This window comes from Gymnogyps californianus, chromosome 2, assembly GCF_018139145.2.
Source record: "Gymnogyps californianus isolate 813 chromosome 2, ASM1813914v2, whole genome shotgun sequence".
Taxonomy (NCBI): Eukaryota; Metazoa; Chordata; class Aves; order Accipitriformes; family Cathartidae; genus Gymnogyps; species Gymnogyps californianus.
This window is the reverse complement of record NC_059472.1, coordinates 95,982,041-95,996,407: the sequence shown is the minus strand read 5'-3', so window position 1 is coordinate 95,996,407 and position 14,367 is coordinate 95,982,041. Positions and strand designations below refer to the sequence as shown.

Genomic DNA, 14,367 nt, shown 5'->3' with positions numbered 1-14,367 from the left:
TTAGCTGAATGCTTTGGCCCAGCTCCTGGTGTTAAGCACTAACAACCCGATAGCACGCAAGACCCAGTTCTCCTGTGTTACCTTCCTAGCCCTTTGCTTTTTTAAACCTTGTGCTTATTTGTACTGCAGAGACTCTCTAGACACACAGTTGTAGTCAGATCTAAAAAAATGTGTCTACTATAAAGGGTCTTGAACTAGGTCACTTCTGAAATTCATGAGAAACTTTTACTTTGAGTAGATATGGAGGTTTAAACTTTTGAGGCAAAAACTTGTGTGACTGAGAAAAACAGGCTCTAATGCATGTCAGTAACTTGAATTTCTGTGTACTGGTGAAAAAAAAAATCAAAGTTTATCAAGGATGAATTACATCTAACCCTTATAATTTCCCCATTCATTGTATAGGACAGCAATGTAATACCTTGGAAGACAGCTTCTGGCTCAGAGTTTTTAAATGAAAGATTTTTTTTCTGTTGGTACTACCTTGGTTCATCTTATGAATAGGCTTCATAAGTCATGATCTGCTTCATAACCAGAGAATGAAAAGCAGATTAGATTTCTGTAACTGTACATATGTGCCTAAAAACATGTACGGATAGAGTGGTGACATAAGGGATACATGGAAGTACAGTATTCATCAGGAGAAAATGTTCTCTTGCCTATGTTGAACAGGCTGAGTGATACGCACTTAACCTTAAATGCCTTAAATGTGTGGTGGTTTTTTGTTTTTTTGTTTTTGGTTTTTTTTAAATTTTTTTTATTTGGAACAGATGAAAGCTCTGAGAAAGTCCATCCAGTTCTGGGGGTGGTTTTAGGCACTTGCATATCAGGCTAGACCTGAGATCCATGTGTGAACAACTGTCCTTTGGCGTTCCTCCTTTTTTCTCCCCAGCAAAAATGTCACTCAAAGGTTGGGGTAACACTTGTTTATTAAAGGTCGGTTAGCAATGGTACTGGCCTCAGGTTCGTTGTGTTGACATCTGCAGAGCAGTGTTAACACTATATTTACCAACACCTCTGCCAAGAGCAAGTCTTCCACCTTGGAGACATTCAAAAGCCGTCTGGACATGGTCCTGGGCAACTTGACTCTAGGTGGCCCTGTTTGAGCAGGGGTCTGGACCAGATGACCTCCAGAGGTCCCTTCCCACCTCAACCAGTCAGATACTCACAAACCAGGCTCATTTTTCCTTTTCCTTGCAGAAGTGTTAAATAAGTGGAACTACATTTGTAAGAACTGAAGTCTGGTCCTGCACGGTCATCCCCTGATTGGAAACCATATTCGTTTACCTCCTCTTTCCAGCTAGCAGCTTGTCACTAACAAGAGACAAAAGCAGAACAAGATGAAGAAATCAGGGCATGCTTTAAAGTTATACTCTTCTTATGACTTAAGCAAGTCAGGCCCAATGCCCAAAGAGAATAGCTGGTGAAAAGCAAATCTTCAGCCACCAACTCTATTATACAAAGTTAAATATCATTTAATGTGTTCATCATATGGGATTCTTTAATGGGTTATTCTGTGGAAATGAAGATATTGGCAATTATCTTTTCTATATTTGATAAATTAAATTTGTTCTGGAAATTTATCTGAGTTGATAATGCCCTGAGAACAAACAACACCCCACTATGGATTTGCTTCCCCCCCTCGCCAAGGGAACGTTTCAATGTTACACGCCAAAAGAAATGTAAAAGATTCTGTACTTGCAGAAGAGGTTTGCAGAAGCCTCCCTCTTTGAATGCTCAGTGTAACTGAAAAACTTGGCTCTGAAATTTCATGGTAAAGAAAATTTATTCTTTGAGATTCTATTGGGCACTTTAAAAAAGCCACCCAAGGTCGCTTGTAGCTGTACTTCGATTCACCTACCTTGTATGCATTTCTTTGGCCTTCTACCTGCCTGTCTTCAATGACAACTTAGAGAAGCCAGGGTCTTGGAGATCTGGAAAGAAGACAGTCTCAACTGGTCATTTCTCCCTTGAATATAGACACTTGAAGTGATTTTTTAGGTCTCATGGAAAAAGGTACGTGTGTGTGTCTCCCTTGGTCCTTTTTAAAATCTGCAGATGTTACTGGGAATTTGAATGACTGGCCAGCGACAAAATCAAAATTCATAGTGTGCTGTAATGGCTACTCATACTAGATAATGTGTTAGTATTATGGACAGCAAGGTAAAAATTCTAATAAAGATCCAAAATCACATTAGAAAATAAATTAGGTACTTAGATTTTTATTAAGAGTCAAATAGAATTCATCTGGCAATTTGAATATACATAATCATTTCAACTAGTCTATTAGCAGAATTAGTAAACCAGTTTCAGTCCAGACCAAGATACAATATTGCTCACCATTTAAAAGTATATGATTATATATTTTTTATTTTAAACTGTCTTTCATAACTCAGAAGAAAATGACAGTCACCTCTGCTATGAAACTAGTACTGTGAAAACTTTTTAAGTGTCAAATGGTTTCTTAACTTTTTTATTTTTATATCTTTATAGTTTAAAATAGTGTTTTCTCAAATACTACTGCAAGAAACAATAGATGTTTCACTGTTGTTTTTTTAAGATCCTGTGAAATTTGATGAGCAAATCCTGTATGGTAAACTGATGAAGCTTCTAGATGAAGAAAACAAGATACTGGACTTCCAAGGTAAATAACAAAATCATTTGCATAAAGAAAAATAAAACTCTTTTGAGTCTGGATGCAGGGAGGAGAGCGGGTAATCCATCCCCTTGAACGCAGAAGCAAAAGGGACATTGATTTTAATGTGAGCCTGTAAGATCTTTTTCCCCAAATGTTTTGCGTTTTGAGTCATGTTTATGTGGTTTTAAATGTAACTTAAGTGGCATGCTTTCTCTAGGCTGCTTCATTGCATGTTGAATTCCACCCTTACGAAAGATGACTGGAAATACTGCTTATGTGCTCAAAGCTAGAAATCTAAATCCTTATTTAAGCTCATAAATGGGTGGGCCATTTGTTAGATGCACGGCTCATGTCACACAGTGTTTGAGGTTGTCTACGTAAGGATTTACAGTAACAGGTGAGTAAGAAAATGTTTTCTGTGGCTTTGTTAGAAAATACAAATTGATGTTCCATCTACAGTAAAAACAAGAAGTGTAGGAGAAGAGATTTCGTCACCTCAAGCCAACAGCCTTACTTTGGCTTCACTTATTTTTACAGGCATTATTTAACACCCACTTGATTCATGAGACCGTTACCACCACAGCCTTTACACAAGGTGCATGTCTGCTGCTCTCCTATGTTTCTTCATAGGAAAAGTGTCATATGAACAAGCCCCGGCTCAGGGCTGCCCTTGCATTTTTGGGTATCCTCCCCCTCCTTTTTCAGCAGAGGTCTTTTGTGCAAAAGTATTTTCTGTTCTTTGTATCAGTATGAGGTTTCCTGTTATATTTCAGTTCTACACAGGACCTACTCTGTCGGAGAGACAGAGCAAGCGGTTGCCTACGGCACTGGAGCTCCAGGAGGTGCAACATGGTTTATGACTGTTTAGTTTGTGAGCAACTTTATTCTAGAACAGGCAAATATTTTCATTTGCCTAGGGTTGCAAAATCCCTTGAACTGGCACTGGTCATATCAGTAACATCTTTGAAACCCATTTTGTCTCAGTTCAAATGCAAGGAAAAGAAAGTACAACCATCACAGCTAAATTCATGCAGATAGTTTAAGCAAAAACCTTTAACAAATTATTAGTAAGCTCTCTATTGTTGCATGTTAATGTAGAGCTCCACATTGCTGAGAGAGATTATAGCAGTGCTGCAGGTTGATTGTTGCTTTTATCCCGCAACAACATAGATTAAAATAAAAACACGTTTGGCTGTGAAGTCAACGTTATTTCTATAGGAAAGATTGACATAGGGTGTCTATCTGTGGTACTTATGTAATCCCTGTCTACCAATATTCATAACATTTCATATTCTTCAATAGCTTTATCATCAAAATAACCCTGTATGATTAAGGAAAATGTCCTGATGTCATTTTACAGGCTGCCCCAGGGTGAGGTCTAGTACCCTTTTCATTCGTTTTCTGAAAGTTAGCTTCTGGGGCTCACCCAAAGTGGAGGGAGAGAGAGAGAGAGAGAGAAGCATCTCTGGGCAGTGGTTCAGCCCACCTGATGCAGACACCTCTTAGCTGATTAGACAAATTGCGCCCTGGAAGCAGTTCTTCTCTTTCTTTTGACTCTAGAAGGGTCTTGGACAACTGACTTAGACTTGACCATTGCTATTTGTATGGCTAAAGGTAAGTGAGCCGAATTGCACCATCTGTATTTGTCCACTTTTAAGCAAGGAAACCAGCGAGTGAAGGAGAAGCCTTCCACATCCATCAGTGGTTACTCTCTCCTTCAGATAGGTGCCCTAAAACTTTGTATTATATTACAAATAACATTAATGGATATTGTTAGGATGAACAGATGTTTTACAGAGGATAATAGCAAATAGCATATTTAGAGAGAAATAAGGTTTCACTGATCTCCTCAAATGTTTATAACTTAAACTCACCGGATATGTTTGAACTAAAAAGGTCTTTTTCTCCATCTAGTCTTATCAAACCACCATGAGAGGCAAAATGCTCTTATTACTCTTTGGCTACGTGGAGTGTGAGACAGGTTCAAATCTCTCATCCATCCAAAGCCATTTGAACGTACGCGGTGTGCTCTGCGGACAGTCATCTCGTGCTGAGGCTGCCGAGGTTGCTGAGCTGCCTGCTCACTGGTTCAATTCAAGGGCAAGCCAAATGCATTAACACATGTCTCGCACTCCAGGTGCATGTCAGAGCCCCCCATGTAGGCAAGAAGGCAGCGAGTGGGGGAGACACCGCAGCACGCTGCTGTCTTGTGTCTCGAGCAGTACCTCAGCGCTTTTATTCCTTAAAAGTGCCATAATGGGTATCAGAGCTAGTCCTGTTGGGTGAATGTTGTGCCCCGTCCTAGCTGAATTTTTTATTTTTCTTGCCTTGGGTGAATAAAATCCAGAAAAGAGCAAGATTTTCCTGAGGAAGTGAGGCTTGTGCAGTCTCCACCTCTGTGTGCATATATCAGACTGTATTTATTTCTGCCTGTCTGTGTTTCTCAGTCCCAATTTTTGAACCTGTTGTTCACTTCCAAATCCTTTTTTTTAACAGAGAGCAAGTCTCACAGGTCTGACTTCCCTACCAGTTTTATGGAAGTGGGCAGCTGAGCAGAGCAGACAAGCATCATTAATATCTCCACTGAGGGAAAAGCTAATATGGGAGTTTGACCCTTATTAGACATCAGAAAATCCGTAGAAAACTAGGATTCATTTGGTTCCACTCTTACAGAACTGCTTCTTTTTTTCATTTGACCACTGAGCTGAAAAATCACGTAGTCATACAGTCCTAATTAATAGATGGTCCCCAAAGGAAAGGAAAGAACATGGCTCAGAATTTATATAATTGTATATTTAAAGCATTTTGTCGCTGAGTAACCTGTTGGTTGCTCTTGTGGTACGTGTTAGTTCATATTACAAGGCAACTTAAAAGGCAACATTGTTTGTTTGGTTTTTTTAGGGAAAGATGTAGACTGTGTATTTTTTACCTAGGGATAAAATCTCTCAAACAATGTAAGATCGTGATCCATACACATCTAAAATGATGCTAGGTGAATACCATAAAAAATATTTTCTATTATATTATTCTTTGGCAACAATGAAAAATTGAAGTGCGAAGTTTTGCAGCATTTTAGTTGTTTGAAACTGATGCGTGAGCCTTTGGTGATGTACTTTTTTAGCTACAATTTATACACAGAGTATCCTAGAACCAGGCAGCCAAAATACATTTTCCATGTGGAGTTTATAGCTGCTTTATACATTCAAAGCCACGCTGAGGTGTAGCCTGCTGGCGAACCTACCCTTTAAATTCTCATCTCAGTATATAAACCACTGCTATCTGATGGACAAATGCAGGAGTAAATGAAGTTAAAAGCAGCCAAGCTAATACAGCAGAGATTGCTTTAATTACAGCACAGCATCTGCAAATACAGCCTGTGCTAAGGAGAAGAAGTGATTTAAACTATGTGGAAAGTATGACTCGCAGTGTTAAGTACAGCTGAGGCAAGGAAAAGTTTGACACAGATGCTAACTACTTGAAGCAGCCAGTTTTTAATTATTTTACCAATCTATCAATGAATTTCCTTGTAAATTTTCAGCCATTTCATCCTATGTGTACAAAGTAGTAACATTAACACCGCGGCTACTTTTGTACAGCAAGGAGGTGGAGGTTTTGTATTGGTCAAGCGTTGCTCTGGGGTGGCAGCTCAAGCCTCTCACCTGTGGGTCAGTTCAGGCAAGGAGCAACCTGATGGTGACCGAGTTTCAGAGGTTTCTTTGCAAAGCCAGCATGGAAGGAATAGACCAGCTGAACAACCCTGTTCTCTCCCTGTCTCCAGCTCAGGCAAATGAACAGTTTTTCCAGCTGTGCTTAAATAAGCATATGAATCTTTTCATCAAATATTTTTAAAATCTGAATCATAATTTATCTCTGTATTTTTAGCAGTTACTTCCTTCAAAGGCTTTTGAAAATGTTCTCTCTCTTCTTTTGCTGTTTTTCCACAAAAGGTGTGCTAATGAGCCCAGTATCTTCCACCAAAAATGAGTTCACTTGATACAATTCCTCACAAAAATAATAAATGCAAAAAAGAAAAAGGATATTTTGATGAATTACTGTATGGTCGTCTTTGTGAACCGAATGTTTTTATTCCTTTTTTGATATATAAGGACTATCTCTCTGCACCCAGAGGATCCTGAGATAGGAATGTACAGTCTTCCCAGGATGTAAACTTTCACTGTTCCTGTGAAAGCAGTAAAGCAGCTGATTTATACCAGCTGAGCATATGGCCTGTTGTGTACAATACAGCATCGAGGGGAACAAGCGATGCTGCATCTTCTGCTGTTGGCATTGTTTCCTTTTCCAGCACTTCCTGGATTTTCTCTCTCCTAGCCAAACCCTTAATGTTACAGTAAATTTAAATGTAAATACTGTTTTGTTTTTGCAGTTAATAGTTGTAGGTCAAATCACTTTTCATTAGGTTTGTAAGATGCTACATGAAGAGATTGTGTACCCTAAGGTAATGGTTTGGGTTGTTTATATCTACTGTACACTTCCCCCAACATGATTATGAATTGTATCCTGTCGTAATTAAATAAAAAACCCACCCTACTTCCTGTGTGTTGGTGGCACCGAGGTGATTTAAGTACTCGGGAGGCTCAACAATTAAAGTCATTAAACAATGAGTAGTGAGCAAACCTGAAAATGTTAACAGCCTTAGTTTTATCTTTCCTTTTCTGGTCTTCATTAGAGAATGAAAGACTTCAAAGGGGAGTGAGGAAAAAAAAAAAAATCTTTTAACTGCTTTCATGTCTTAGGATGGACAAATAGAAAAGCAAATAACTAGATATGGCAGTTTCTTGCAGAGAAAGGCTCAGAGAACTATAAAAACTTACACACAGAAATATGAGGCAAGAAAGATAGTCAGATGTGAATAACCTGATACCTGTCATTTCTTAGTGATCCTAACATGGAGACATGAACAAAAATAGTTGTCTTTATTATTTATGACCCAAACTAGTATCAGTACTGTAGCAGATATCAATGAGATCTATTTTTTTATGTAGCATGATGAATTAAACTGAAAAAAGGACACAGCTTCTCTTTAAGGTTGACACTATGAATGGGATTTATTTTTATTTGTGCAGCACGTATCCTTTGGTTCTGCATATGTCACTGCAGTGAAATCAGGGGAATGATGTGGGTGAGAGTAGAACCAGACCCAATTAATTAGGTAGGAGCTGCGCGCACACACCTAGGGGAGGAATCCGATCCTCTGGGGTGAGTGGGAGGAAGATGAAATGCTTGGTGTGGCTCCGCCTAAAACTCCCTTTCAATTGCAGTTATTCCTCCTCTTCCTCAGGAGTGAAAACCAAAGTCGTTCCAAATCCCAATTCCTTTAAGATTTGCAGGGGAGTGAAGTGACCATGGAAATGCAGAGCACCCCTTTTAAAAATTATTTAAGGAACAAGCTGCACGTGCTAAATTTGTACCTGTATGCAGATGCTGCTCCTGAGGAGAGTTTTCCTGGTAATGGCACTTGGAACCTGCCAGTTGTTCTACTGATGTTATTTATTACTGTTCACTTTATGGCATGAATCGTTGTCTTAAAATGTTGGTGGGCCAAACATGTTAACTGAGAAGGTACTAACCAGTGAATGAACTCCCATTTGCTAAGAGATAATCTGCCACTTTTGTTTCAAGCAGCCTGTGTCGCCAGTGAAGATTTTCCAGACTCCGTGATGCCTGTCAGCTCCAGTAAGGCACGTGACCTTCACAGGGAGCTTGAAGATGAAGAGATTCCTTCATATATCGAACAGTTTGAGAGAGATGTTCAGGATGACATAATTCTGCTTGGCAGCTTTTCACTGGAACAGGTCAGAGTTAAGAACTATAAGACAATTTTATCGCTTGCTTCATAACATGATGCTGGCTTGTTAACCTTGTACACCCCAATTCTATTTCACTGCCTGGCGATACATATATTGAAAGGGGAAAAGATAACCCGTTTCGTTGGCTTGCTTTATGTGACTGGCACTTTGCTAAGCTAACAGCAGGACCTTTATCTTTGTCTCCATTTCAATGCAAATAAAAATAGATTACCTTCATTGCTTCTTTCCTAAATAGTGGAGTATCTCTGACTGCTCCATAGTAAGTATTGCAATTGAGTTTCAATCAAGAGCCTAAGCTTAGGACATCTCTCTCTGCCAAATTTAACAGGGGCTTGTTCATCTATCAATGAGCAAGTTCGGATTGGAGCCCAGGAAGGATTTATGTAGCAATATTCGTTGTACAGAGGATAAGATTATTCCCAAATTATCGATCTGTTGTGTTTTTCAGGATGGCAAAGCTTCCTACGGTTTTCTTTTTGTCATTTCGTAGAGTAAAGAGACAAGGTCGGGTTCATGTTGACAAAGGCACAAGTTTTCAGGGCTGAAGTGATACTTGTGGGCACTTAACTACCATTTGTCCCTTTGAAAAATCTCACACCAAGACTAGGGGACAGGAAGAGAGATTAATTGATGAATCTATCATTTTTAATTAGCAACATGAGAACAGTGCACTGGCTCCGATGGGCTTAAAATAGGTTATCCAGTGACTGATGGTGATCTAAGCTTTCTTTTATTTTCAGAGGAAGTTTTTAGAATTTTTTCACTGCAGGACTAAACTTCATCGTTGCCTTCTGCGTGTTGCTGAGGGACACAATTCCCTTCCTTGCTGCTTTCCTCTAAATCCTTGTGTAGCTGTATTTCATTCCTTCTGACTTTTTTGTAGCTGTATGCATCATACATAGAAGGTGGTTTGGGGGGTATTGTTCAGAGAACATGAAATGGGAGGGAAACATGAGGGAAAAGGATGCAGATGGTACTAAAAGTGTCATCTGCCTCAAGGGACTGATGGAGTAGGAACCTGGGAACAGGTGAAGGGAGAGTGCTGCACCTTTCCAGAAGACTTTATAATATGTTGAGAGTTCACACTCAAAGTGTTTGGGCTATTCAGATGCCCACAAATCTTCGTGAAGCTCTGTGACACCTGAAGGAACACAATAGATTTGTCAATCCTTTGTTTACCCTCCCTCTAAACATGGTCACTGGGAGGCTGATCATCTTACTTGGACTCTTTTTGGAGGTGTTCAGCAAAGTTTGTTTCCTAGACAGGAGCAAGCTCTCTTGTCATCCCAAAACAATGTTCTGCTTTTTAACTGACAGCCGTATATGTGAATCCACGTGTAATACAATATAATACTGCTTTTCTTCTCTATTTTCTTCCAAAAGAAAGAAAATCCTCATTTAATGTGATTGATTGATCTGGTCTATCATGAGATTACAGATAGGGACTCAATATTTTATACTGTGCAGAAGAAGTCTTGAATGCCTGTGTTTTCTGTCCATTCCCCCCACATATCTCTAACTTCAGTTGTCCATGCCCTGTTTAGGAATTCAGTCATACTGACATTGTATCAGCTGTCACATCTGCATCCTGCAATGCAGAGGATAACAAGAAGATCACTGTAAAATCTATGTTGTCTTCTAGGTCAGTGATGTATACATCCATCCTTTTCTTGGAAGCACATAGAAATGGTGCATTCAGCACCTTAGAACAGAAAATGGAAGGTGACATTGGAAGTAGAGGCTGCAAACACGCACCTCATGTCATATTGGTATTCAAAGACATCTAACAATAATGTGAGCATGTTTATTCTTCTTTAATTGACCTTCTTTATTCTTCAATAGACCATCTTTACTCTTTGATCTGTGGATATACCCCTGTAGCGTTGATAGCTTTCCGCAGCAGCTACAGGTTCGGTGTTAGACTGCTGCCATGGTCTTCACAATCTGTCGCTGCCATCTTTGGGATGCTTCCAGATTTTGTTGCTTAAATGTATGTTTATTGGTTTGAAAAAGTCTTTAATTTGCCATGTGGCATTTACTTCTTATTCAGAAAAAAACCCTTCCCTCCCTTCTGCAGGTTTAGTGAGTAGCAGATGTATTTTAGCCAGTGTAATTTATGATTAGTTAATTTAATCTGCCATAATGACATAAAGTGAGCCTGAAACAAGCTTCTATCAATTTTGCTGTTAGAGGTAACATAATATTTTCAAATATCTACCAAATTGAGTAATTAACCCTCAGGCTGAGTAAAGGAGTCTAATAGACATTTCTCACATTCCTTTGCTTTGACAAAATGAAAACAAAACACGGGAGCCCAAGGGTTAAAAATAGCAAGTGAAAGTTTACAGTACATGAGACTGGTTTTACAAGCAAGGTTCAGAAACACACTTGAGTTGCTGCTGTTTCTTTTTAGGCTGCCAAAAATTCTCTCCAATGAGGCATCTGATTTGCACTAGAGTTTTGCTGGCAGTGTTGGCACGAAGATGACAGCTATGTATTAACTATCTATCCCTTAGTTCATTGTTTTTCTTCTCTGCTTTGTAGCTTTACAGTAAATGGGTGGCTTTTGTTTAAACAGCAGCTCAGTGCATGAGATCACCATGATTAAAAGTTTTTGAAAGAGCAGATGCGCTTTCCAAAATAATAATAATAAAAAAGGTTTATGCAAGATTTTAGCTCTGGAACTTTAAGCTGCGTTGTTACTTACTTTGTGTTCTGTTTTGTAAATGCAAAAGCTGATAGTTGAGATTGGCAAGAAATACATAAGGGGAGATCTGATAGATTCTTGTAAAGAAAGCATTAAGCAGATGTCAATGTTCTGTTAACAAACACAATAAAGAATACTAAATTTGGAAAGCAGTACTGTTTCCTGCAGCCTACCATGTAGGCCTACAGATTTCAAAAGCCCCAATGACATTTGCTTTTAATAAAAAAACCCCACCAAACTCTATTGAGAGAAAATCATAACTTTGGGACTGTGTTGTGGTAGAAGCTGAGCAGGTACAACCAAGGCTGGGTATGCAGAATGCCGCAGAAAACCATCTGCCATGAGACAATGTAGGGATACACACTTATGGGCAGAACTTGATCTTACAGAGCAGAGAAATATGCAAGGAAAGACCTGACGTAATGTGGGCTTAACATTTTTGATTAAAGGCAAGATGCTCTCAAAACATAAGAGACTGCCGAGGATGAAGCAAACACTGGTGTTTGGGATGAGGTTGCGCTTGATGGGCGTTTGGCGACATAATCTTGCCAGTCATTAATTCAAATGCTGTGGAAAAATACCAGCTCTAGGATTTTCAGCTGTTTCTGAACTGAGACAATAAAAGTGACTACTCAGTTTTATGTAGGTTCTCTCAGCAAAAGTTAAGAATGGGGCAATTGGAAGGATCCATACAGCCCCAGAAGTCAAGAACATCATTCCTGCATGGCCATCCTCTTCCTGCAACTTGGTCAGTATTCTTAACTAAAGGCAATTTGTTCACAACCTCTGTTTCTCTCTACAGGATTCAGCTGCTACGTTTAGCCCTCTGTGCTGGGTATAACACCTTGCAGGACTTGATCATTACAACTATATAATCAGTTTTGATCCATGACCTCAATGTGAATTACTCAAGCGCCTCTGAAAGTAAAGTGCAAGTTTTGCTCTTCAGTACCAGCAGTTGAGTTATAGCAGTAAGAAATGAGCTATTTGTTGCAGGTGGATAGTAATAAAATGTTGCCTTTCATCAAGAGATTTACCTTTTGGTTAAACAAAGGTTAATGTCGCTGGGCATTAGACCTAATATTCTTACAGGGTCAATATCATCATTGCTCTGACTCCTTGCCAAGTCACAGCGAGATCAATTTATATGATGACGGAGTGATGAGTTTTGCTTTGGTTAATGGTGGATAGTATGTGGGTAATATTCGGTACTATGTAAGATGATGACAAATCTACCCTCCAATCAGGAATTTAATCAGTGGGATCAGGCCTTGGTCGTATAAAACACTAATGCACATTTGCTTGCATGTTCTACCCAGTTGGATAATATTGTCGTTTATATCCTGATGGTACCTGCAGACCTCCCCTCATCAAAGCCGTAGCCTACTAAGCATTACACAATCCTTTGTGATCATTCTTCATGAATATACTTGTGTGAATATGTGTACCTAAGAGCAATGCAGAATTGAAGGTGACTTTTCCTCAGCCAAAACCTGGCTACTTCTTTTTGACATTTGCCAAGATTTTAAATGACTGTCATGTTCAAATGAGTAATTTTTTTGTTTTACTGAGAAACGTAGCTCAAGAATACAAAAGCTGGCAATGTTTCATTTACACCATGTCTTAAAAGTGGGTGACTTCATTTTAGGTAAGCTACTTATATACTACACTCATTATTTGAGTGTCAAAGCATCTCTACAGTCTGTTAGTATGGTTTCCATTTCATTTATGTGATATAGTAGGAATTATGGGTATCCCCATTTTACAGAGAAAGAACAAGGGCACAGATAGACTGAAATCTACACCCATCAGAAGTGCTTACCACCTAATTTCCTTTTGAAATCTGTCATTAGGCCAAGCTCATCGAATTCCTTATAGCCCTGCCAGGTAGACTGCTCTTGGACTGGTGAAAAAGCACTTCACTGAGACCTATGTTTGAGGGGGAAAAAACACAAGGTGAACTTCTTAAAGCTTGGGATATTGGGCTTAGACTTCTGATGTCCTGCCTAGTGAGTGTCCGTGGCCCTCAGAAGTGTGTCAGCACCCACCCAGCGGACCCAAAGCCTGACCAAGATGCTGATCTATGTAGCTAGGGGACTTCTCTACCCCGTAGCCTGGCAACCTGAGATTTCTAAGTATCTTTATTCTATCAATCAGGCTTGCTCTTGCTTCCTCAGTGCGAAGCCTGGGAACCCTCCAAATTTCTAAAGTTCCTCCCCCATTGCTTCTGGACACTCAGATATACACATTTTTGTTTTGTTTTGTTTTTTAAGAAGTGGGGAGGTTGGAAGGAGGAGCATGGAAATGAATGTCAACATAAGCAGAACTGTGGAAAAAATGTTTTATATGTTTGTAAAGGGCCTGTCACTGTGCTGTCAAAATACCCATAATATTGCTATAGCTGCTCTTTTTAATTGTAATTCTCTTTTGATCGCTTTGTTCAGGAGTTATGTGGATTTTTAGTTAAGTAAATATTTAGATGGAAGTAATGAAAATCTTCTATATTTCTTATGTTTTTCACTGAAAAGGAGTTCACTTAGTTTTTACTGTGTTCTTTCTTTAAGATCGGAGGGGCAATTAAACAACTAAAGTAATTCTTGATATTCTATTGAGCTGGAACAATGAGTCCTACAGCTACTGTAAATGATGATACTGCATATGCTGCTGCTTAAGGTAATGTGACTGGTCAGCTCTCTGGCTCATTATCCTAATATAAACTCCAGTGAGGAAGTCTATTTCTATGGTTCAATAAACAGAGGCAATTGGAAGATTCTTCAAAGAGAATCAGTGATTGCCAAGTCCTGTTGAAGTTTAAGTGACTTCATCAAGTACTGACCACCTGTTAAAAGAGCAGAACTCAGATTGTAAGGAAAGAGTGAGCATTACTGAAGTGTAGAGGCACGAACCTGCAAAAATAAATACAATGAAAACAAATTTTTAGTTGCTCGTGTATTCTCCAGAATTGCTTTTATTTTTTTTTTCCCAAGGAGGTTTTATTTGTATTTTTAATACATTTGGAGCCAAACTGTGGTCAAGTGTAGCTAAGTCTGCTGTTGGTTAGCTTTTATGACAGGAGACTCCTTAGCAGCATTAATAGACTACACAGATTTTTATAAGCTACAGATAAATGAATTGCTCTAAATATTGTAACTTTTTTCCTTCTACAGTCTTACAGCAGAGCTGAATATGTCGAGTGG

At 39.1% G+C, this 14,367-nt stretch overlaps 1 protein-coding gene across 1 annotated transcript in view; it reads left to right on the top strand.

Moving 5' to 3' along the window:
- LOC127012659 (uncharacterized) overlaps window positions 1-14,367 on the top strand; it is a 74,060-nt gene that overhangs the window by 19,259 nt on the left and 40,434 nt on the right. Inside the window, exons 5-6 of the mRNA XM_050890892.1 lie at window positions 2,558-2,641; window positions 8,279-8,448. Of these exons, the coding sequence (XP_050746849.1) occupies window positions 2,558-2,641; window positions 8,279-8,448 (254 nt within the window). The remainder of the gene's footprint in view (window positions 1-2,557; window positions 2,642-8,278; window positions 8,449-14,367) is intronic.